The sequence below is a fragment of the Oryctolagus cuniculus genome, chromosome 12, assembly GCF_964237555.1.
Source record: "Oryctolagus cuniculus chromosome 12, mOryCun1.1, whole genome shotgun sequence".
Lineage (NCBI taxonomy): Eukaryota > Metazoa > Chordata > Mammalia > Lagomorpha > Leporidae > Oryctolagus > Oryctolagus cuniculus.
Window position 1 is genome coordinate 73,512,089 of NC_091443.1, and position 24,863 is coordinate 73,536,951.

Consider the following 24,863-nt stretch of genomic DNA (forward strand, 5'->3'; position numbering starts at 1 on the left):
CATAAAGAACCAACATGAGTTTTACTCTTGCTCATTTCTGGTCCATGTATACACATCCTGATTGTCTAATTTTTCCTTTCCAGAATTCAACAATTTCATACAAAAAAGATGGTCATGAGGGATTTCAACCATTACTAACAACTGGGCAAACCTCTAGATCAGTTAACAAAGGATTTTCATTTCCTGGTTAGGTAAGGACCATGCCCTGTCACAGCATGAAGAAGTTATAGAAAATGGACTTTCCTCCCTAGACCTTCCACAAAGATTACAGGATGAAAATCTCAAGGGGGAAAAAGATGATGCATACAGGGAAGCAGCTAGAAAAACAGAGTTGAGGTCTCCAGCCCCTCTCTGTAACCCCACTTATATCATTCAACACCCCACCCCCTGCCACTTCCTGCAATGGAAAACCATAGCTTCCAGTTTCATTGACCTCGAGAACATTATAAGGGTATTATAATAAAACTACCACACTTGACACATCTACTTGTATCATGTACCACACACTATGCCACTTTCAAATTTTCCAAAACAAAGCAAGGAAACAGGCAGTACTCAAGCCCCTGCCCTAAACTCTGTCCCATGAAGATTTAAATAAACCCCACCACAGGCTCCATTCCTTAATGCCTCCAGATAGTAGAAAAGGATGGACCCGAATCTTGAGGAGTACAGCTTTCTCTCAAGTATGCTTGCATTCCTTCTTGAGTGTGTACTTTTACTTCATTTTGTATGCAAATAAATATTCCTTCTCTGCTGACCTTTACCTAGGTCTCATCCTCAAATTCTTTTTTTGTGTTGGAAACAAGCACCTGGACACAGCCACCCACTACAAGAAGACTTTTTAATAGTGTAACAAAATGAATTAAAAGTTTGAACATATCCTCTATTAAAAGGTCAGTTCCAATGAAAAGTCCAATAGAAATTTAGTTGTAAATGACTGTAAAATCAATAATCCAAGAGGAGGATTAAGATAACCTTTAAACATGTATTCATGGATTTCAAAAATGTACTCATACCTTTGTGATGAATGGTGTTATAAAAACAAAAAATACATCATAGAGGAGGAGAAGGCCTAGAAGTATCACACATGACTGTTGAAAAAAAAAATTTTTAAAGTGAAATTTCTCATATCAAAATATAAGAGACTAAACTATTTTGCAACCACAAATAAACATCTGAACATCCACCTGAATATTATTTTTTAAAGAACATTTAACAAAAATTTTAGTTTTTAAAAACTTTACTGTTTGTAGTTTTATTTTACAAACTACATTAAAAGCCTTATCTTTATCCGATTTGCTTTAAAAAAATCACTGAATCAAATAAATGTTCTTCACTGATATATAATCTTACAGAGATTTTATGAATTTGGTACATTACATGAATGATAAAAATATTTTAGCTAGCAAATCCATGGTTGTGTGGGCCTTTTGGTTATAGCCGATTGCAAAAAGGTATGATAGAGCTTTTTGAAGAGGTGAGAAACATTCTATAACTTCATTAGAATAGTGGTTACAAAGCTATATATTCATAAAATTTTAACAAGAAGTACATTTACTTTTTATTCTCTTTTATTTATTTGAATGGTAGAGTGACAGAAAGAGTTAGAAACAGAGACAGAAAGAGATTTTCCATACACTGGTTCATTCCCTAAGAGGCTGCACTGGCCAGGGCTGGACCAGGAGGAATCCAGGAGCCTGCAACTCCATCTGGGGACCAACTACTTGGGTCATCTCCACTGCTTTTCCCAGGAGCATTAGAAGGGAGCTGTATCAGAAGCAGAGCTGCCAGGACTTGAACCAGTGCTCATATGGGAGGCTGGCATCACAGGCAGCAGATTAACCCATTGCACTACAACACTGACCCCAGCAGCACATTTAAAATTGGTACATTTCGGGGCCAGTGTTGTGGCACAGAGGGTAAAACTGATGCCTGCGATGTCAGTGCATCTCCTATGGGAGCTGGTTTGTCTTAGCTGACCCATTTCCGATCCAGCACCCCGCTAACAGCTTGGAAAGCAGCAGATGGCCCAAGTACTTGGTGCCCTGCCATAAATGTGGGAGACCTACATGAAGCTCCTGGCTCATGGCTTTGGCCTGGCCCAGCCCTGGCTGTTGTAGCTACTTGGGGAGTGAACCAGCAGATGGAAGCTCTCTCTCTCTGACTTTTAAATCAATCTAAAAAAAATCCATTTTATTGCATGTAAATTATACCTTAACAAAGTTATATTAAAAAGAAAAAATTGGGGTCGGTGCTGTGGCGTAGTGGGTAAAACCACTGCCTGCAGTGCCAGGATCCCATATGGGTGCCGGTTTGAGTCCTGGCTGCTCCACTTCTGATCCAACTCTCTGCTATGGATTGAGATGGCAATGGAGGATGGCCCAAGTCCTTAGGCCCTCTACCCATGTGGGAGACCCAAAAGAACCTCCAGGCTCCTGGCTTCGCATCGGCACAGCTCCAGCCGCTGCAGCCATTTGGGGAGTGAACCAGCAGAAGAAAGACCTCTCTCTCTCTTTCTGCCTCTGCCTCTCTGTAACTCTACCTTTCAAATAAATATACAATTCTTTAAAAAAAAAGAAAGAAAAATTATTTTAGTCAGCAAAGTAGTATACTTTACCTTAAAGTTGGGTAACTTCAGTGTTTTAATTAAATTCAGACAGAAAGCAATCCCTAAGATATCTTGCAAAATCCAAGCCCACCTAAAATCAAAAGATATAACTTTAGTTTATCAAGTTATTTTTAGATGACATTTTTCAAAAAAAATAGGTCACTGAAGTAATACCATCCAAGTCTATGATCTGACTATTCAGTTATTAAACAGCAAGTGTAACCACAGTAATTTACTGTCCTAGTAGAATAATGAACACTATTATACTAAGAAAAAGTTGAAAGGCTACCTCAGAAGAGCATATACCAGATGCAGGTGCATATTTATCTTTAATCTTTGAACTTACAAGTATGTCTCTAGATAGGCAGCTGGTAATAAGGGATATTGGTGTGAATATACAGACAGCTTGAACATTAAGGAAACAAGAGCTATGCAACTTACTTAACCAGAAACTGACAAGCATAATTATCAATTGATTATCTTGCCTTAAAGCTGTCTGAAGTGTATGAACTTTGTTTTTATAATTTTAGGCCATTACATCGTTGTGGTTTTTAATAACATATAATAAATCATTAAATAAAGCTAAGTATGAATTTTTTCTGGCTATTATTTCTGTAAAAGGACAGTTACCTTCCATATCCCTTCTTTCTGCAAACAGACAGATGCCTTATATATTCCCTTCTTTCTTACATGAAAGATCAAAAACTCTCTGTATTCTTCATCAGTTTTTTTTTTTTTTTTTTTTTTTTTGACAGGCAGAGTGGACAGTGAGAGAGAGAGACAGAGAGAAAGGTCTTCCTTTGCTGTTGGTTCACCCTCCAATGGTCACTGCGGCCAGCGCACTGCGTTGATCCGAAGCCAGGAGCCAGGTGCTTCTCCTGGTCTCCCATGGGGTGCAGGGCCCAAGCACTTGGGCCATCCTCCACTGCACTCCTGGCCACAGCAGAGAGCTGGCCTGGAAGAGGGGCAACCGGGACAGAATCTGGTGCCCCGACCGGGACTAGAACCTGGTGTGCCGGCGCCACAAGGTGGAGGATTAGCCTAGTGAGCCGCAGCACCGGCCTGCATCTTATATTTTTACTCTTTGCTTCAGCTATACGTTTGGTGTTAAGCAAGTGTATTTCAATACTATTCAAAGAACAGAAACAAGTATTCCAATTTTTTTTTTTTTTAGATCTTCCTCACTCTTACAGCTGTATTACACTCCACTGTGTGGCTATTAAGTACATTTTTGAAATACAGGCGTTTACATCATATTTCTTTCTCTATACTATGAGCTCAAGTCCATTAGCATAAGGTCTTTGAAAAGTAGATTAGGGTGGGTGTTCAATACACAGGTTAAGAGGCCACTTGGGATGCCATCCCATATCGAATTGCCTAGGTTTGAGTCCTGGCTCTGCTCCTGGGTTCCTATTAATGTGCACCATGGGAGGCAGTAGACTATGGCTTCCACCCATGTGAAAGATTTAATTGAGTTCCCAGTTCCTGGGTTTAACCTAGACAAGCACAGGCTGTATGGACAAATGGGGAGTGAACCAGAGGATGGGAGATATCTCTGTCTTTCAAATTAAAAAACAAAAAACAAAAAACAAAAAAGCAGCTTATTTCAAGAATAAAAGCAAAATTAAAAAATCCACAGTAATTGTAATAAGTATCAGGGCGATATCTAAGATAATTTACCCTTAATGCAAAATGAAATACAATCAGGATTCATACCTATCTTCATTTCGAAACACAGCCCAAACCACAACTACTGCTACGCACAGTGCAGAAAGGAAAATAAGTCTCACTTCAGTGCTTTTGCCACGACAGACAATCCTAAAAAACAGATTGAAATAGTTTTGTTTATGCTGTAGATGAAACACAATGTTTACTTGATATAAGAAGGGCAAACATACAGCACAGACACAAGAAGTGACTAAAATTTCAATTTAAAAAATCTTGATTTTTAAGTAAAACAAATGAGACAACATGTTTATCAGACTGTGAAAACTTTCCTCAATGATGGAAATGTTCTGCATTTGTGCTGTCTCACATGGTGGCCACTAACCACATGTGCTTTATGAGACCAGAGATGTGCAATTTTAGTTTTACTTTATTAACTTTAATTAATTTAAACAGCCATAGAGTCAACATACATTAGACTGCACAGGTTTAAAATAACACTCCTAGGCTGGGTATTTAGCCTCGTGGTTAAGATGCTCACATCTCACAGGAGAGACCTGGATTGTGTTTCAGCTCCTGGCTTCAGCTCCACCCAGCCCTAGCAGTTGCAGGCATTTGGGGATTGAATTGGCAGATGGAAGCATTCTCTCTCTCTGCCTCACAAAATTTTTTTTTAAAAAGTTAACATACCACTCACACTTTCCCTTGTATTGTTTTAAATTAAGTATCAATATTAAAGGATTCCCCAAAAGAGATACATACCTGCACTGTCCATATGGGATCTTACGAATTAGTGCAGCAAGACAGTTGTACAGACTCATTGCTGATGCTATGCAGAAAATTGCTATCATAACATAAACTAGAAAAAAAGAGACACTGAATTATATGAGAACAGAAAGAAATTCATAAAGATTTTAGCTTTTTACTGGATGATGATACTTGTAATGACTATTTGTTTTCTGAATTAGACATTTGTAAATATTTAATTTAAATGTAAGGGACAGAAGAATTAATAAACCATTAAGAAACACTTCTAAAAAATGCAACTTAAGGGATGTTAACCATAGATTCCTATGGGGAATTTATCTGTAATAACTTGAAGTATCAAAAAAGTCACATTCATGTAAACAATCTTGTTTATTGTGATAAGATACTAAGATAATTGAAAATGTTAGATGTTTTTCTTTTTTTTTTTTTTTTTTTGAAAGGCAGAATTAGACAGTGAGAGAGAGAGAGACAGAGAGAAAGGTCTTCCTTTTCCATTGGTTCACCCCACAAATGGCCACTACAGCTGGCGCGCTGTGCCAATCCTAAGCCAGGAGCCAGGTGCTTCCTCCTGATCTCTCATGCGGAAGAAGGGCCCAAGGACCTGGGCCATCCTCCACTGCCTTCCTGGGCCACAGCAGAGAGCTGGACTGAAGAGAAGCAACCGGAACAGAATCTGGCGCCCCAACCAGGACTAGAACCCGGGGTGCCAGTGCCACAGGCAGAGGATTAGTCAAGTGAGCAGCGGCACCGGCAGATGTTTTTCTGTATGATCCATATTTACTTGAGATTTAAAATGAAAAAACATTTGACCTTTCTGTTATTGTTGAGGAGGAGGAGGAGGAGGAGGAGGAGGAGGAGGAGAAGGATCACTGTATTTTAACTAAAAGATTCCTTCCTGGAACTTCCTCAAAAATCTCAAAATGGAAAGACAAATTCTACTTGAATTTTTCAAATTCCACTTAATTTCAAAAAAACCACCATTCTCTCCTTTAGGTATAAAAGGAAGTAAGTTAGACACAGTAAATCAGTGATAGCCACTTTCTGAATAATAATCTTAGACAAATTAGTTTTTCAGCCCCTCAGTCCTCATGTCTAAAATGTTAGAAAGATTACCAAAAATGATTTTGGTAAATTTAATAGCAATTACCTCAGGCTTGTCATGAGGACTGGATAAGTTTTTACAAGTGTATGTCAAATGCTTACTAAGAACAGTATCTGGAACATAATAAGCTTTCTATGTGTTATATGTTGTTATTTTTATTATCTGTTATAAATAGTAATGTGAGCAGCAAGTCAGTAAGTCAAAGACTGCCAAAATGATTTTGGTAAGTTAGCTACTAACTTGTACAATCTCAATTTTTAAAACACTACTGGAAATCAGGTTGCTTAAGGCCCGAATAGAATTTTAGGTATCTTATTCAATGTCATACTATACCTAAGAAAACGATTAGGCATGAGAAGGAATTTGGTTAATAAGGGGCTAGCACTGTTGTACAGCAGGCAAAGCCGCCACCTGCAGTGCTGCCATCCCATATGTGTTACAGTCTGAGTCCTGGCTGTTCCACTTCCGATTCAGCTCTCTCTTATGGCTTGGGAAAGCAGTAGCGGAGGTCCTTTGGTCCCTGCAATCGCATGAGAGACCTAGAAAAAGCTCCTAGATTCAGACTGGTGCAGCTCCAGCCGTTGTGGCCATCTGGGGAATGAATCAGCAGATGGAAGACCTCTCTCTTTCTGCCTCTGCCTCTCTGTAACTTTGCCTTTCAAATAAATAAATAATTATTTTTTAAAAATTGTATTTATAAACAGGGCCAGGCACATTAGCAAGGAGCTGGATTGGAGGTAGAGCAGCTGGGATTCAAATCAGCAGCAAATGGGATGGTGACATCACAGGAGGCGGTTTAACACACACACCAGGCCATCTTTAATATCAGTAAGTTTAAGCTAATTTTTATCAAAAATTTAAAATACACTTTAAGGTAGAGGACTCTTCTATCAAAGATCACTAATATGTCAACTAAGAGTCAGATACAAATTAAACAAGTGAAGGCTGAGTATTAAATCAATACAATTAGCTACTCAATGCTGCATATCAACAGCATAATAATCTGCAACAGACTAAAATGAGTGATATTCATAAAGTGTCCTAAGTCTAGTTTTTAAATTGCTGCCATGACACAGGGGAAATTGAACAGGAAGCTCAAACTAATCCTACAGCCTCAGTTACTAGTCCAGAAATTTATATTAATGTTCTCCAAAACATTATGATCTAAATATTCTCCTAAAAACGTGTAGTCTTTAGGCATTTTTACAAAAACAAGGGTTTTTGCTAGCTCCTTTCAAACACACTCTCCCTTTCCCTGGTCTCTCCCCTTTTCATGCTATATACTAGCCAGGGATGGCAAACTTCCATTATGTCAGAACATTAGTAAGATTCTCCAGGGAATGTGCAAGCCATTACATGTCTCAGCTATTCTATAGACCACAGGCAAGGATGTATGTGTCTCCAGACATTCGAGGACCACTGCTTGTACAAGTAAAACAAAACTCAAGCAATGTGATATCTTGATTTGAAAATTAATAAAAGGGGGGCCAGCCCTGTGGCACACCGGGTAAACACGCTGGTCTGAAGCACCAGCATTCCATAGGGGTGCCGGTTCGAGACCTAGCTGCTCCACTTCCAGTCCGGCTCTCTTCTATGGCCTGGGAAAGAAGTGAAAAATGGCCCAAGTCCTTGGGACCCTGCACCCACATGGGAGACCTGGAAGAAGCTTCTGGCTCCTGGCTTCAGATCGGCGCAGTTCTGGCCATTGCGGCCATCTGGTGAGTAAACCATCAGATGGAAGATCTCTCTCTCTCTCTCTCTCTGTGCCTCTCCTTCTCTCTTTGTGTAACTCTGCCTTTCAAATAAATAAATAAATCTTTAAAAAAAAATTAACAAAAGGACGGGGCTAGTATTGTGGCATAGTGGAGAAAGCTGTCATCTGTGACACTGGCATCTCATATGGGCACTTGTTCAGGTCCTGGAATCCTGGCTGCTCCACTTCCCAGCCAGCTCTCTGCTGATGTGCCTGGGAAGGCAATGGAGAACAGCCCAAGGGTTTGGGCCCCTGCACCCACATGGGAGATCTGGAAGAAGCTCCTGGCTCCTGGCTTTGGACTGGCCCAGCCCTGGCCATTGTGACCATTTGGGGAGTGAACCAGGGGGTGGAAGCACGCACGCACGCATATTCTCTCTCTCTCTCTCTCTATATATATATATATAAAACTCTGCCTTTCAAATAACTAATAAAAAGAAATCTTTTTTAATTAACAAAAGGATAAACTATAATTTGAAGGTAAGCAGGACAGTAAATCAGTAATTTGAATAATCTTCTATTTCACGTAACTAAACACAGCCACCAACAAGTCCTCAGTCCACTGCTTACATATGGGGCTATAATTCTTCACCTGTACAGGGAAACCTAGAGACCACAGCAATTCTTTCACATCATCCATGAAGTGTTCTTATCTCAAGATAAAATAATCTGAGTATTTTTTATTTCAGAGTAATAGAGACCTAATGCTTCTTTCTAAAAAATTTACTGTTAGCTAAGGTATTAATTGAAGTTTCGCAGGTAGAATGCTTTAAAGGAAAAGACAAATCTGACAAGGGTAAGTGGAAAGAATGTAAAAAGAAGTTTGCTAAAAGTGGCAAACATAAAATACAACTTCTTACCCAACCATTTGTAGAAGAAATAAAGTAATACCATCATAATACAGCAGACAACCACAAATATTACAACTGTAAGAGGAGTAAAAGTTAAATACTCTTCCTTCTTTTTCTTCATTTCTCTATCTTCAATGTTTGTCAATGCCTTCAAGTTTTCCCTGCAGAGGAAAACATACATAGGAATTTCAGCAAATCTTGTCCAAGTAGTTATTTTTAAAAGTGCATCTCTGACACCAATTTATATTTCTTTCTAATTACACAAGTAACACATTTTTTAAAAACTGCACACCAAAAGAAATAATCTAGAATATAAAAGCTCCCCATAATTCTACTCTCGAGACACAATCTGCTCTAATTGGTTTTGAAAATAGCACTTTTCATCTGGAGGCAAAACTGTGGAAGTAGATGACATTAATTAAATAAACAAATTAACATTTGCAGATATTTATATTACCCACTTTAGAAACTTTTATATTGATGTAATAAGTTGCAATTGATAAAAAAAAAAAAAAGAAGAAGAAGCATTGCTTAACAGGCAGAGTGGACAGTGAGAGAGAGACAGAGAAAGGTCTTCATTTGCCGTTGGTTCACCCTCCAATGGCCGCTGCGGCTGGCGCGCTGCGCGCTGGCGCACTGTGCTGATCCGATGGCAGGAGCCAGGTACTTCTCCTGGTCTCCTATGGGGTGCAGGGCCCAAGCACTTGGGCCATCCTCCACTGCACTCCCGGGCCACAGCAGAGAGCTGGCCTGGAAGAGGGGCAACCGGGACAGAATCCGGTGCCCCGACCGGGACTAGAACCCGGTGTGCCGGCGCCGCAAGACGGAGGATTAGCCTAGTGAGCTGCAGCGCTGGCTAGCAATGCTTCTTATACACTTACAGCTATCAACTTGGAGAAAGTAAAGTATTTCTAAAATTAGCTTCTCCTAAATGTGAACTCTAAATTCTCCTATCAGCCAACTCTGGATTTACTATATGCCTAATATATGCTCATCAATGTATTATGAAGGATTCAAAAGTCCAAAATATGCTTATCTTTAAGATAGCAAAATATTGACCCAAATTCTCCCAGCAATGCTGAGTCACAAAGCTAATAAGTCAAAAAGAACTGCAAGTGTTGTCTGTTCTGTCAATCTTATTGTCTCCTCCCAGTTATAAATAATCTACTACAGACTTCACCCACTCGGGTTCCTTTAACTCTGTTCTGTTGAACTCTGCTCCCTCCTGAGTGTATCCTAACCTTGATTATCAGCTCAAGACAAACTGAAGGCTGAAAAAAGTTTACTTCCTTTTTTTTTTTTTTTTTGACAGGCAGAGCTAGACAATGAGAGAGAGAGAGAGAGAGAGAGAGAGAGAAACGTCTTCCTTTTCCGTTGGTTCACCCCCAAAAATGGCTGCCACGGCCAGTGCACTGCGGTGATCTGAAGCCAGGAGCCAGGTGCCTCCCCTGGTCTCCCATGTGGGTGCAGGGCCCAGGCACCTGAGCCATCCTCCACTGTCTTCCTGGGCCACAGCAGAGAGCTGGACTGGAAGAGGAACAACTGGGACAGAATCCGGTGCCCCAACCAGGACTAGAACCCGGGGTGCCAGCGCTGCAGGCAGAGGATTAGCTAAGTGAGCTGAAACTGGACATTTGCCAACTGTTTATATCAACATGCCACTTTATCATTAGAAAATTATTGATTGGGGAGCCGGCACTGTGGTATAGCGGGTAAAGCTGCTGCCTGCAGTGCCAACATCCCATATGGGCGCCAGTTCGAGTCCTGGCTGCTTCACTTCCAATCCAGCTCTCTGCTATGGCCTGGGAAAGCAGTAGAAAAAGGCCCAAGTGCTTGGGCCCCTGCACCCTCTTTGGAGACCTGGAAGAAGCTCCTGGCTCCTGGCTCTGGATCGGCACAGCTCTGGCTGTTGTGGCCAACTGGGGAGTAAACAAGCAGATAGAAGACCTGTCTCTCTCTCTCTGTAACTCTGAACTTCAATTTAATAAATAAATCTTAAGAAAAGAAAGAAAAGAAAAGAAAAGAAAAGAAAAGAGAAGAGAAGAGAAGAGAAGAGAAGAGAAGAGAAGAAAAGAAAAGAAAAGAAAAGAAAGATAAAATAATTTAAATAAATTAAATAAATATATAAAAATAAAATAATTGATTGGGATGGCTGGGCAGACAGGGGCAAGTTGCTGGGAGCTCACAACAGAATCCCCCTAAAACTCCACAGTTGGATGACAAGGTATTATACAGAAGTTTCAATAAATGTGGTACCTGCGTAGGAAAAGGTCATTGCCAACATACACATCTAAAGATATTTTTATTATAGTACATATACAAGTCATATTATTTAATATTTACATACTTATATTCAATGTACTTAAAAAGTTCAAGGCAATTTCTTGAAGGAAAGGCATGTACTAGATTTTTGTCACACTAAAACATTACAATTCACCTCTTTTTAAAAAGTTGTATTTTTTCTTGTTGACATATTCTCTTTCTCCATATGGCCACCACACTCTCCCCCTCACATGTACTTACTTAACTGTATCTTTATTTTGCTCCTAGAATCAGTCCCCTCAATTTAAAATTCCATAATCCTGCAGGTATGGGACATTCCCTCACCTAATCTGGCTAGCTTTTTTTTTTTTATATATATTAAGATTTACTTATTTATTTGAAAGTCAGCGTTAGAGAAAGAGGTCTTCCATTCAATGATTTACTTCCCAAATGGCTGCAACAGCCAAGGCAGAGCCAGGCAAAGGCCAGGAGCCAGGAGCTACTTTCAGGTCTTCCATGTGGGTAGCGGAGAGGTTCAAACTTTTGGGCCATATTCCACTGCTTTTCCCAGGCCATTAGCAGGGAGCTGGATCAGAAGTGTAGTAGCCAGGACATGGGTGTTGCAGGTGGTGCTGTACCCACTACACCATAACACTGGTCCCTGTATTACTCTTACTCTCCACTTTTCTTGAGAAGGAGTTTGTCCAGACAGCAGCTTGCCTTGCTAAAACAAAGTGTGGCCCATGTGGCTAATACAAAGAGGGCCAGCAGAATCACTGGGAAGCTTATTAAAAATGCAGTTTTGGCTCCCATGTCAAACTTACTCAATCTGATTTTGTATTTTAACACGATCTCCAGACAGTTTGAGAAGCACTACTTTAAAAAAACAAAACAAACAACAAAAAAAACTTACAAGGTAATGGAAGTATAGTGAGAATTTCTATCAAAGCATTTTCAATAAACCAGTGGCTTTTAGAAAATAATTTTCCAAAGTTTCACCAAGTAATACAGAAAATTATACTAGACATTGTAAAGATCTTACATACTATGTTTTATAAATATTAATTAGAAGGGGCAAAACACACTTATCAAAAAAAGTGACTGATATATTTGGAAACCTGATTTCCAATTATGTAAAATATTTAAACACTCAACTCAAAACTCTAGGAACATATACTCGTTAAACTCTGAGAGTTTAACAAGTCTCTCTTGATGTAAGTCAATCAAAATCCAACATTTAAGAAATTACACAGGGTTAGCACTGTGGCAAAGTAGGTTAATCCTCCGCCTGTGGCGCCGGCATCCCATATTGGTGCTGGTTCTAATCCTGGCTGCTCCATTTCCAATCTAGCTGTCTGCTATGGCTTGGGAAAGCAGTATAAGATGGCCTAAGTGTTTGGGTCCCTACACCCACATGGGAGACTCGGAAGAAGCTCCTGGCTCCTGGCTTCGGATTGGCATAGCTCTGGCCATTGCAGGCGTTTGGGGAGTAAACCAGTGGATAGAAGACCTTTCTCTGTCTCTCCTTCTTACTATCTGTAACTCTACCTCTCAAATAAATCAAATAAATAAATAAAATCTTAAAAAAAAAAGAAATTACAAATAAGCTTAGTTTGAAGTAGTTACAAACAAGCACTTTTGAATGGGACCTATACAGATTAATTCACCACATAAATACTGTCATTTATAAATGAAATAATATGCTCAGAGCACAGCTTTGTATTCAGTTATAAAAATAACAAGCCTTCTATACTTTATTGTCTGTTTTAATCTACAGTGAGGGGGTGGAAGGGAGAGAATATTTAGGGTTTACATTGCTATTAAATAAGAAAATCCAAATCTTATGTACATTTGGAATTTCTATGTTTAAAATAGAATATGGACATACTTAGTATCCTTAGAATTCCTAAAGCATTAAACATAATGATTGAGGCCATGTTGCAATGACCTAAACCAGGAGTAGCTGAAAATTCCCTACCTTCTTGCTTATTTTCTTCCAATCTAAATAAACAGGCATGGCAAAATATTATTTTCACCCTTCCTGGGAAAGATAATTAAACATTTCAATACAAAAGAGTCTGTGATGCAGCTTCAGTTTCCAGCAGTGGAAGAGTTACGGGAACCTACAACTCTACTCTCTAGGGTGAAAAGTTGAATGACAGGGGCCAGTGCTGTGGCGTAGCAGCTAAAGCCGCTGCGCAGTGGGTAAAGCCACCGCCTGCACTGCCGGCATCCCACATGGGCACTGGTTCAAGTTCCGATCTAGCTCTCTGCTATGGCCTGGGAAAGCCATAGAAGACGGACCAAGTCCCTGGACCCCGGGACCCATGTGGGAGACCCGGAAGAAGTCCTGGCTTCTGGGTTTGGATCAGCAAAGCTCCAGCTGTTGCGGCCATTTGGGGAGTGAACCAGTGGATGGAAGACCTCTCTCTCTCACTCTCTCTCTCTCTCTCTGCCTCTCCTTCTCTCTCTGTGTAACTCTGACTTTCAAATAAATAAATAAATCTTAAAAAAAAAAAAAGTTAAATGACACACACATGAAGATAAATCTACCCTCTAGTCTTCCTAGAACTTTATTCTGCACTCAGATAAAAATGTTGTATGTCATTATATGATTAAAATGATTATCAAACAATGTTTTTAAGCATTTATCACAAAACACTAAAGTTTAAACTTACAATTCAATTAGTCCACTCCAGTACCCTCCTAATGCCACAGTGAACACAGCAATTACAAAAATCACCACCATAGTATAGTCAAAGTTAGGCCAGGCAGGAGAATACATTTTTATAGTAATGTTACTTCCAAGGGTCTGAAAGGCAAAGTAACAGTTGATCAGAGGAATGAGTTTTCCCTTTACTAAAGAGTATGGCAACGATATTCTTCATTTCATTTTGAAATGGACACTAGATGTCAGAGTCAAAAAGACTAGAAAATATGATACATACTTTTGTCAAAAATAAGGATACACTTTGTTTATAAAATCTTGAAAGTACAGTGTTCCACACAATCACATTCTGTTCAGGGATTTAAAATTAAGATACATGACATGACACAGGATATTTTATAAGAATTCAAAACATGGTCGGCGCCGCGGCTCACTTGGCTAATCCTCCGCCTGCAGCGCCAGCACCCCGGGTTCTAGTCCCGGTTGGGGCACCGGATTCTGTCCCGGTTGCTCCTCTTCCAGGCCAGCTCTCTGCTGTGGCCCGGGAAGGCAGTGGAGGAGGGCTCAGGTGCCTGGGCCCTGCATCCACATGGGAGACCAGGGGGAGGCACCTGGCTCCTGGCTTCGGATCGCCGCAGCGCACTGGCCGTGGCAGCCATTTTTGGGGATGAACCAATGGGAAAGGAAGACCTTTCTCTCTCTCTCTCTCACTGTCTAGCTCTGCCTGTCAAAAAAAAAAAAAAAAAAAAAAAAGAGAGAGAGAGAATTCAAAACAAACACCCTTTCTTTCTAAGTCTGGGTTTTGATTTGTTTTGTGCCAAATCAGATGAGTATTTTTCAAACAAAAACTTGATAGGGCTTTTCACTTCTTGTTAATAACAAATGGAGCATATATAATAATCAAAACTAAGTATCAGTAGTCAAAAGTTAGAAGTTTACTATTTATGAATTTCATCAAATACAAAATTATTAATTTACCTGATTCATATCCTTAAAGTCTTTGTGGCTTATAAATGCAATCAGTATTTTCACATCCTGAAATTCAGATCTGTTCCCTGAGGGAGGAAACTAAAAGAGAAAGAACATATTATGCAGTTTATCTATTATTTAATATATTAGTTATTCAATATATTTATTAATGTTTATTAAAGAATAAAAATAATGCAAACTATTCCATTAAATATAAACATTATATCTTTAAGTTATAAAACAAAGTTTCAGGCACTGTTTGTTAATACAAGTTCTCAAAATGGAATCTTTTCAACGTGAATTATATTGATATGAACTATGTACATATGTAACACGCACATACCAAATATATACATATGCATCTATATAATTGTTCCAAACAGTCTACACTAGGAACAGAACAAAAACTAAAAAAATCTTCCAATTCAATGTCTACCAGATCCAGAATGTTTATTCACAAAGAATCCTATTACTAGATTATTCAAATTTCATACACACACACACACACACAGACAATTTAATTCCTGTGAAATTTGATGTCATGTGTTCAGAAGAAGTTACTATAGTTTTAGAACTTACTAGGACACTGTTATTGGCAACCAACAATGCTTCAGCACCTCCTTTCTGTGCAATTCTGGCTTTTTCAAGAAAATGGCAGGGTCCCCAAGTTACCACGACTGCTTTGTTCTTTATGCCATCAGGAGGGATATCGGAAAGGTTGCATAGTGATGTGGTAGTCAGATTCATCAAACTAATGGAAGTCTGAAAGTAAGAAATGTCTTTAACATGACAAATATATTACCCTAACCACATTCAGTGCTAAGACACCAATATTAATACAATGTTCTCTTAAGTTAGAAATATTTTATGAAAAACAACCAGGCTTAAGGGTAAGCACTTAAAAATTCTGACATGTTTTCCCCACAGATTAAAAAAATTTGCACAAAATCAATAAAATCATCATCACCACCCAATCACCACATATTACAACTAGCTTACATACTTCAGCATAACTATTTTGTGCTCTCACTTTTTCAATACTTTTATACTTATGAATAAACAGTAACTGTGATTTACTTACTGCATTGTCTAGGGTGCTTGGGAGCTCTGTCCAGTGAGCGTTATACAGCATGCAGTAGTCCTTAGATGGTGAAGGAGTGCCACTTCCAGATGCGTGCAGGATTGCTTCCTGAGCAGCTGTCTAGGACATGAACAGTAACTTTCACACTGGCAACAACCTGGCTTGCCAAAAACTAAGGATTTTCATAAGGCCATTTATGTACAGGTTTGATCACATTTCCTTAAAATGGCAGTTCTTACAATGGATTTCATTTCTTCTTATTTAAAGAAATAAAATGATGCCTTGGAAATATTGGAACTATAAGTATTTGCCCAGAACTCCTTCTTTGAAGAAGACAGGTCATTTTCTTACAGCCCTTGTTACAAGCACCCCATCCCAGGGAGAATTATTGGTGGCATGCAGGAACTCTGATATTCTTCTAGAGCCTGAACCTTTGGTTCCCAATCTCCTGTGAGTTGTTACTTTATTGCTGACATCCCACAAAACAGAATGCACTAAAAATTCCTCAGTCTGTCTTGTCTTCCACATGCTATCAGCAGCCAGGATAAGAAGGAACATTGCTTTTTCTACGTGTGAGCCTTAGCAGAGCCAATCTCACTCAAGTTTCAACATTCTGCAGGTGTCTTTCAAAATGGCTGATCCAGAGTTTAAAGAGAAGGAAGAAGTAGAATAATTTTCTTTCCTTTTATCTCAGTTCCTACTACCTGGGAAGCAGACAGGAGGTAAGACTTGATTAATCAGGGGCTGGTGCCGTGGCTCACTTGGTTAATCTTCCGCCTGCAGCACTGGCATCCCATATGGGCGCCGGGTTCTAGTCCCGGTTGCTCCTCTTCCAGTTCAGCTCTCTGCTCTGGCCTGGGAAGGCAGTGGAGGACGACCCAAGTGCTAGGGCTCCTGCACCCACATGGGAGACCAGGAGGAAGCACCTGGCTCCTGGCTTCGGATGGATGTAGCTCTGGCCGTAGCGGCCATTTGGGGGGTGAACCAACGGAAAAAGGAAGACCTTTCTCTGTCTCTCTCTCTCTCTGTGTCTAACTCTGCCTGTCAAAACAAACAAACAAACAAAAAAGATTTATTTATTTATTTGAAAGTCAGAGTTACACAGAGAGAGAAGGAGAGGCAGAGAGAGAAAGAGAGAGGTCTTCCATCCGTCGGTTCACTCCCCAGATGGCTGCAATGGCTGGAGCTGGACCGATCTGAAGCCAGGAGCCAGGGGCTTCTCCCGGGTCTCCCATACAGGTACAAGGGCCCAAGGACTTGGGCCATCTTTTACTGCATTCCCAGGCCATAGCAGAGAGCTGGATTGGAAGAGGAGCAGCCGGGTCTTGAACCGGTGCCCATATGGGATGCCAGCGCTTCAGGCCAGGGCGCTGCACCACAGCACCCGCCCCTCAGGGTCTAAGTTAATAAAACAGTTCAAGGACTCTTCTCTGACCTTGGTTCACAAGATTATTGGTTTGTTTTCTGCCTTTTGTTCTCTTTCAAAAGAACTCTCCATCATTGGATTTATTTTCCAGTTTCAAGTTTTCACATACTTACTTTGAAAAATAACTTTTTTTTGCTAAATATTTAACATATGTAGAATCAGAATCAAAATGGAGTGAGTGTGGCTGAAAGCTAATTGCAGATCTCTTGCTTCTGTACATGTTAGCTTTGCTCACTAATGGCTGAGGGTGTATCTTGTGAAACTATGTGGGCCCAATTTCCTGTTAGAGATGCCACTTGCCTTTACCTGGCCAGCTTTCCTCCCAGGCCAGCTAAATAATGGGAGTCAACAGGGTGCCTTCCCAAGGAGGTTCACACCTCTCTTAGGTTGTACTCCATGTGAAGAGATAGATAGGTCTGGGCCTCATAACTGACAAGGCCTTAAAGCCCACCTGATTATTATCAGGCCTCTTCTGTCAGTTTCTATTTGGCTTAGACAGCATCTTTCTTAGGTCCTCTAATAATGACTCTGTCCTCTGTTCTAGACCCTGTCTAGCCTTCTTGGGGCCTCATTCCTTTGTAATCATAGCCACTCTCTTACATTAACGACTCTACTTCCCCTGTCTTATCAATAATCCTCTTGCAAGTTTGGGAATGGCCATCTCCAGGCTTTCACCTTCCAGTCCTTGTCCTCCAACTGGTATCTGCTCCCCCTCTCCTGTTGCAGTTTCACCATAACAGCTCCTTGTTTACTGATAAACAAATTAGGTATCTGACCCTCTGAGGACTCTCTTGTTTTATCATGAGAGAGCCAGATAGGAAAGTCAGGTCTTTTGACCTCCACTCCAGTGGGCTTCTTGTCCTTGGATTGGTGTCCACAGTAACCTTTGGAAAATGTCTGGCAGCTGCCTGAACTTTTGCTTCAGAAGGAGTCCTAAGTGGCTGACTGTAGACTAGGACATCATTGGCCTAAGGTATTCTTAGGATAAATAAAAAAGCAACTATAACTAGACAAGAAACCTATGGATGGTTTCAGGGTTGGTTTGCCAGCTCACCATGGCTTACTACTCTACTATCAGCACTGGCTGGCCCTGTAATTCTGATTTTCCTGCCCTGCTTCTAGGCCCGTACATTATAAAATGTGTTACTAGAAAAAAAATTAGCATAGTGAAGTTAATGGTCTTAAAAGCAAATTATAAATCCTTAAAAAAAGTGTTAAAGAAGATGAATTAAAGGTCTGATTAGTGTCTAGAAAAGGGAGAAATGTAGAATCAGAATTAAAATGGAGTGTGGCTAAAAGCTAATTGCAGATCTCCTGCTTCTGCACATATTAGCTTGCTTGCTAATGGCTAAGGGTGTATCTTGTGAAACTATGTGGGCCCAAATTCCCAGGAACTAGGTCGACTGAAATGTGTCCTTCACTGTTATCTTACAACCATATCTTGGATCTGTTATTGGGTTTGTTGTTGCTAACTGTTATCTTACAACCATATTCTGGTTTTCCTCTTTATTGTTCACTGCATAGCAGGGGTCTGGTTCAAAATTGTGAGCCCTAGTGGATAGAATACTATTATAAAAAGCTGTGTAACCCGCTGTTGGGGGCCGCACTCTGGTAAGGAGTCTTGGTCCCGAACGGTGGCCAATCCCGATCGGTTACCTTGCCTCTCATTTGCTTCTCATTTTCAATAAAATTCATGTGTGACTGTCACTGGTTTTTGTAACACTCTATTTTAGGCTGACGAGTGGATGCATCACACACTACCCTCTACTCTATATCTATGCTATCCTTTACATGGGCCAGGACTCTCCATCTTGGCCCATTTTCACACAGTCAAGATCATGCTGTAAATAACATAGTGTTGGGGCTGGCACCCTGGCGCATTAGGTTAATCCTCCACCTGTAGCGCCGGCATCCCATATGGACGGCGGTTCTAGTTCCAGCTGCTCCTTTTCCAATCCATCTCTCTGCTGTGGCCTGGGAAAGCAGTGGAGGATGGCCCAGGTGCTTGGGCCCCTGTACCCACATGGGAGACCAGGAAGAAGCACCTGGCTCCTGGGTTCGGATTGGTGCAGCTCCATCCGTGGCGGCCAATTGGGGAGTGAACCATCGGAAGGAAGACCTTTCTCTCTGTCTCTCTCTCTCACTGTAATTCTACTTGTCAAATAAAAAAAAAAAAAATCTTGAAAAAAAAAAAAAAAAAAAAAAAAAAAACAGGGGCCGGCGCTGTGGCGCAGTGAGTTAATACCCTTGCCTGAAGTGCTAGCATCCCATATGGGCGCCGGTTCTAGTCCCGGCTGCTCCTCTTCCAATCCAGCTCTCTGCTATGGCCTGAGAAAGCAGTAGAGGATGGCTTAAGTCCTTGGGCCCCTGTACCCGCGTGGGAGATCCAGAAGAATCTCCTGGCTCCTGTCTTTGGATTGGCACAGCTCCGGCCGTTGCGGCCATCTGGGAAGTGAACCATAGGATGGAAGACTTCTCTGTCTCTCCTCTCTCTGTGTAACTCTGACTTTCAAATAAATAAATAAATATTAAAAACAAAAACAAAACGTAACGTAACGTAGTGTTAACCCTTCCTCTATATTTAAGTCCCTTAAAAGCTCTAACAGATTAATCAAGCGTGGCTTTCCCTTTTGCCTAGAGATTGTGCTAAATAATTTATTTTCTTACCAATTTCTTACCCAATTACAGATTAGTACCTCAACTATGTTTTTATTAAAAGTGCAGATATATATTTATTTCTTAAGTAACACTATGTGAGTGTGACTATGACATCCTCTCTGCAGTTTTTTGTTTTTTTTTTTTTTTTAATTTATCTATTTATCTGAAAGGCAGAGTTACAGAGAGGCAGAGGCAGAGAGAGAGAAGTCTTCAATCCACTGGTTCACTCCCCAGATGGCTGCAAAGGCTGGAGCTGGACCGATCCGAAGCCAGGAGCCAGGTACCTCCTCAGGGTCTCCCATGCAGGTGCAGGGGCCCACAGACTTGAGCCATCTTCCACTGCCTTCCCAGGCCATAGCAGAGAGATGGATTGGAAGAAGAGCAGCTGGGACTCAAACTGGTGCCCAAACGGAACACTCGGAACACTAACCCCTCCCCCCCCCAGCAACTTTCAAAAAGTCTATATTCCTAAAGCAGAATATCTAAAGTGGTAATGTAACCACTAATAAATGTGAAGGGACAACAGTCACCTACCCATCACCCTTACCTCCAAGCAATATAAGAGGTATCCTTTTCTTTAGAAACACCCTTCTCCTTTACAAATGTCAGTTTTAAATCAAAAGCAAGTAAAAAAGAATTGAAAAGAGCCTCTGAGGGAAAAACAAAGTTGCGATTGTGCATCAGAATGACTTTCCTCTCTAGCAATTTACAAAACTCAGATAATGCATAGTCTTTCTAGTTCTACTTCCAGCATGCAAGGTTTATAGAAAAGATGCACTGAAAGTGACTAAATGAGACCCAGGGAGATTAAGTGTCATTTTGCCTACTCAAATAGCGGCTGAGTGGGCACCAGATAGGGATTTGCAGTGAGGGAATCATAGTAGTCTATAGGTCATGGCAGATCTAGGGCCACAATCATCCCTTGTGTTTGGAAAATTGGAAACATGCTAAAAGGTACTATGTGCAGGGAGGAGACAAGTAGCCATTTACTTCTTCAATATTGTGTAGTCTGTGAGATTCCAGGGCAGGCAATGAAGAATGAGTCCAGGAATAGGCCAGGTTGAACCTAGGAGCCAGGAGCTTCTTCTGAGTCTCCCACATGGGTACAGAGGCCCAAGAATCTGGTCCATCCTCACTGCATTCCCACGCACATTATCGGGTAGCTGGATCACAAGTGGAGTAGCTGGGACGTGAATCAGTGCCCATATGGGATGCCAGCGCTGCAGGGCACTGCTTCAACCCATTGAGTCACAGTGCTGGCCCCTCAGGTGCCATTTTTAAACAACAAAAAAAAATTAAATATATAATAAACATGACTTTTCCTATTTCTAAATATTTTCTTACAACAAAATTCAAAAATTTTATTAGTCTTGTGTTCTATTTTCAATTTAAAAAATGATTATGGCACAATTTACTGGAGAAATATCAAAAGACCTGAGTTCTAGTCCTGTTTTTCTTGACTTTCTATATGATCAGAGACAAGTCATAATCCTCTCTGAACCCTCTCAGGATTATGTTAAACTTCAGAGATTCACGTGTAGGCGTTCCATTTAGGAATACACATACATTACTTTCTTAGCAGCTCTTCAGATTTCTCAGAGGCAAGCACGTGAAAGAAAAATCACGAAGGATTTGAAAATTGAAGAAGGAATGTGACGAGGCCAGCATTGTGGTGATCTAAGGTAAGGCTGCCACTTTCCACAATGGCATCCCATATGAGCACCAGTTCAAATCCCAGCTGCCCTACTTCCAATCCAACTCCTTGCTAATTTACTTGGGAAAGCAGAAGATGGCCAGAGTGCTATGGGCCCCTGCTATTCATGTGGGAAACCCAGATGGAGTTCTGGGTTCCTGGCTTCAGCCTTACCCACCCCTAGATGCTGTGGCCATTTGGAGAGTGAACTAGTAGATGGAAGATCTCCCCCCTTCCCCGGTCTATCCCTCTAACTCTTTCAAATAAATAAACTTAAAAAAAAAAAAAAAAGGCAATTCGACAAAACCAGCAATCTTATTCACTCAGGCTGCCAAAATAAAATACCACAGATTGGGGCACTTAAACAGAAATTTATCTTCTCCCAGTTTTGGAGCTGGAAGTCCTAGATCAAGGTGCCAGCAGGATCATTTATAGTGAAAGCATGCTGGCCAGTGCCGCGGCTCAACAGGTTCTAGTCCCAGTCGGGGCGCTGGATTCTGTCCCGGTTGCCCCTCTTCCAGGCCAGCTCTTTGCTGTGGCCTGGGAAGGCAGTGGAGGATGGCTCAAGTGCTTGGGCCCTGCACCCCATGGGAGATCAGGAGAAGCACCTGGCTCCTGCCGGATCAGCGCGGTGCACCGGCCGTGGCGGCCATCGGAGGTTGAACCAATGGCAAAAGGAAGACCTTTCTCCCTGTCTCTCTCTCACTGTCCACTCTGCCTGTCAAAACAAACAAACAAACAAAAAACAACAAAAAAGAAAATACACTATAGTGAAATCATGCTTCTCCCTGTGTCCTCACATGTTCTCATCTAAACCTAATTATCTTTCCAAGGCTCCTGCTTCCAAATACTATCACATGGAAGAGGTGAAATTTCTCTCCACTATGAACCTGTGAAACCACACAAGTTATGTATTTCTAAAATACAATGGTTGACAGGCATAGGACAGATATTCTTATCCCAAAAGGGAAAAATCAGACAGAAGAAAGGGATGATAAGTTTCAAGCAGTCTAAAATGTAACAAAATAAATTTCATTAGATCTTAAGACTCCTGAATAGCCCTCTGGTTTGACTGTCCCACCTTCTAGGCCAGAGCTCTGCAGGGCACTGTGCCCATGGCCTAAGGGAAGTATCTCATGACTCTGCTGAGCTATTGACCAAACCCTGGGGCTCAGGGTGGAGGCCTTCTGGCCTACTGAAATTGAGTGGCAGCTCTAATGATCTCTGAATTGCCTTCAGGACAAGTTTTCTCTCTTGAAAAATGTACACGTTCACAGCCAAACAGCTCCACAGTCCTGTCCAGGCAAATCCAAAAAGTCTGACAGCCTTATTTCATTTTCTTCCAGTCTCTATCTCCTTCAGTCCAAACTAGCAATGTTTCTAATTACGTGGTCTTATAACTCTCCCTCAGGGAACTATTAAGAGATGGGCATTTGGCAAAGAAATTAAGTTACTGCTTGAGACACTGGCATCCCATACTGCAGTGGCTGGTTCAAGTCCCAACTCCTCTGCTTCAGATTCAACTTCCTGCTAATGTACAGATGATGACTTAAGTACTTGGGTCCCTGAAACCTACATAGGAGATGTGGTTGAGTTCCAGAGTCCTGACTTTGGCCTGGTCTAGCCTTGGCTGTTGTGGGCATTTGGGGAATGAACCAGTTCTTTAAAATAAAATGAATTAAAAAAATGTTTTTTTAAAAAGGAGTTGTTTAGCCTTGCCCATCAAAACAATCTTATTTTTTATCTGTCCTTTCACATTTTATTGTAAACACTCGGTAGGAACCAAGCCATTCCTTCAACATTTTGCTTAGAGATCTCCTCAGGTGTTAGCACTAATGAGTTCTACCTTTCATGAAACACTAAAACATAGTTCAGCCAAGTTCTTTGCCACTTTATAACAGACTGTTTTTTCTCCACTGTCCAATAACATATTCCTCATTTCTACCTAAGATTTCATCACAATAGCTTTTACTGTGCATATTTCTACCATGCATCTCAAAACTGTCGCTCCCCGTCTTCGTGGAGGAACGACACAGGACCCTGCGTTGTTCTTTCGTCTGCTCGGCCCTCCCCGGGTTTGCTGCTGGTTCTTCCCGGGTTGGCTACCGACCCCTCCACCTCCGTGGAAGGGCGGTTCCCCCTGCCACATTCCCCACTTCCGCGGGGGAGCGGCACACCGCCGGCCGGCTCTCTCGGGGGCTGCACAGGTGTTCCTTCAGATGTTCCCCTTAGATGTTCCCCATAGATGTTCCTGGTGCATGCCGTCTCTCTCCTCCTTTATAGTCCTCCTCCGCCAATCCTAACTCGGCTGCCCACACGCCGAGTACGCTGCTCTCCAATCAGGAGCAAGTCCTACAGCTTGTCAAGTTGGTGAGAGGCAGCTGGGTAGAAGCTGTTGCCTCCTCTCCCAGCGCCATATTGTGGGAGAGCAGATGCATAGAATAAGTCTTAATTCCAGTAACTTAGTCCAGTCCGGATTGCTCCCCACAGATCCCCCTTTCTTTTTATTTTTGGCGTTGATACGCGCCTGTCTTCGGTGCCCCGTAGCACACACTCTGCTCTGCTTGCTAGAGTTGCCACAGGTTCTTACAAGTCCTATCAATCAGGCAAACCGAATCCGGGTCCTCTCTTCGCCATGTTGTGAGGAGGTTTTTAGGCGCTGATGCGTGCCTGTGTTCGGTGACCTGCGGCTCATACTTTGGTCGAGCCGCCTGCTGGCGCTTACCGCCTTAATCAGGCAGACCGAATCCAAGCTTTCTCATTGCCGTATTGTGGGGGAGACTTATTAGTGTTGGTTCGTGCCTATCTTCGGTGACCTGCAGCTCATACTCTGGTCGAGCTGCTTGCTGGTGCTTACCGCCTTAATCAGGCAGACCGAATCCAAGCCTCCTAATTGTTGTATTGTGGGGAAGCCTTACTGATGTTAATTCGTGCCTGTCTTCGGTGACCTGCGGCGCATAAGCTGCTAGCCGCCGCAGGTGCTCATCGCCTCACTTAATCAGGCAGACCGAATCCAAGCTTTCTCATTGCCATGTTGAGGGGAGGCCTTTCTATTTCTCTATTTCTCTATCTCCGGGCATTCCTATTTCTCCCATTTTACTTCTATCTTCCAGCATTCCTATTTCTCTCATCTTACTTCTAAACTTCTGTTTCTCTTATCCCCGCGGCTTCCCGGCGCCTCGCCCTGCCGGCAGCTTCACGGCTCCGCGCAGCTTCCCGGCGCCTCGCCCCGCCAGCGGGCTCCGCCCCGAGGCTGCTTCTCGGCGCCTCGCCGGCTCTGAGCCGCTTCAGCCTCTCTCATCTGCGCGGCTCGGCTTTGCGCGCACACTCCGCGGTCTCACACTTAGCCCAGCGTTCCC

General features: G+C 41.8%; 1 protein-coding gene across 3 annotated transcripts in view; it reads right to left on the reverse strand.

Moving 5' to 3' along the window:
• The window catches only part of SPPL2A (signal peptide peptidase like 2A), a 70,936-nt gene that overhangs the window by 36,876 nt on the left and 9,197 nt on the right, over positions 1–24,863 (reverse strand). For 2 of the 3 annotated variants that reach the window (XM_070054199.1, XM_070054198.1), the window contains exons 2-10: positions 15,728–15,847; positions 15,226–15,408; positions 14,656–14,745; positions 13,688–13,821; positions 8,757–8,908; positions 5,036–5,132; positions 4,325–4,426; positions 2,618–2,699; positions 1,017–1,091 (exon numbers count right to left, since the gene is read on the reverse strand). In XM_070054199.1, the coding sequence (XP_069910300.1) occupies positions 1,017–1,091; positions 2,618–2,699; positions 4,325–4,426; positions 5,036–5,132; positions 8,757–8,908; positions 13,688–13,821; positions 14,656–14,745; positions 15,226–15,408; positions 15,728–15,847 (1,035 nt within the window). The remainder of the gene's footprint in view (positions 1–1,016; positions 1,092–2,617; positions 2,700–4,324; positions 4,427–5,035; positions 5,133–8,756; positions 8,909–13,687; positions 13,822–14,655; positions 14,746–15,225; positions 15,409–15,727; positions 15,848–24,863) is intronic. The other variant, XM_051822006.2, reaches the window with a different exon arrangement.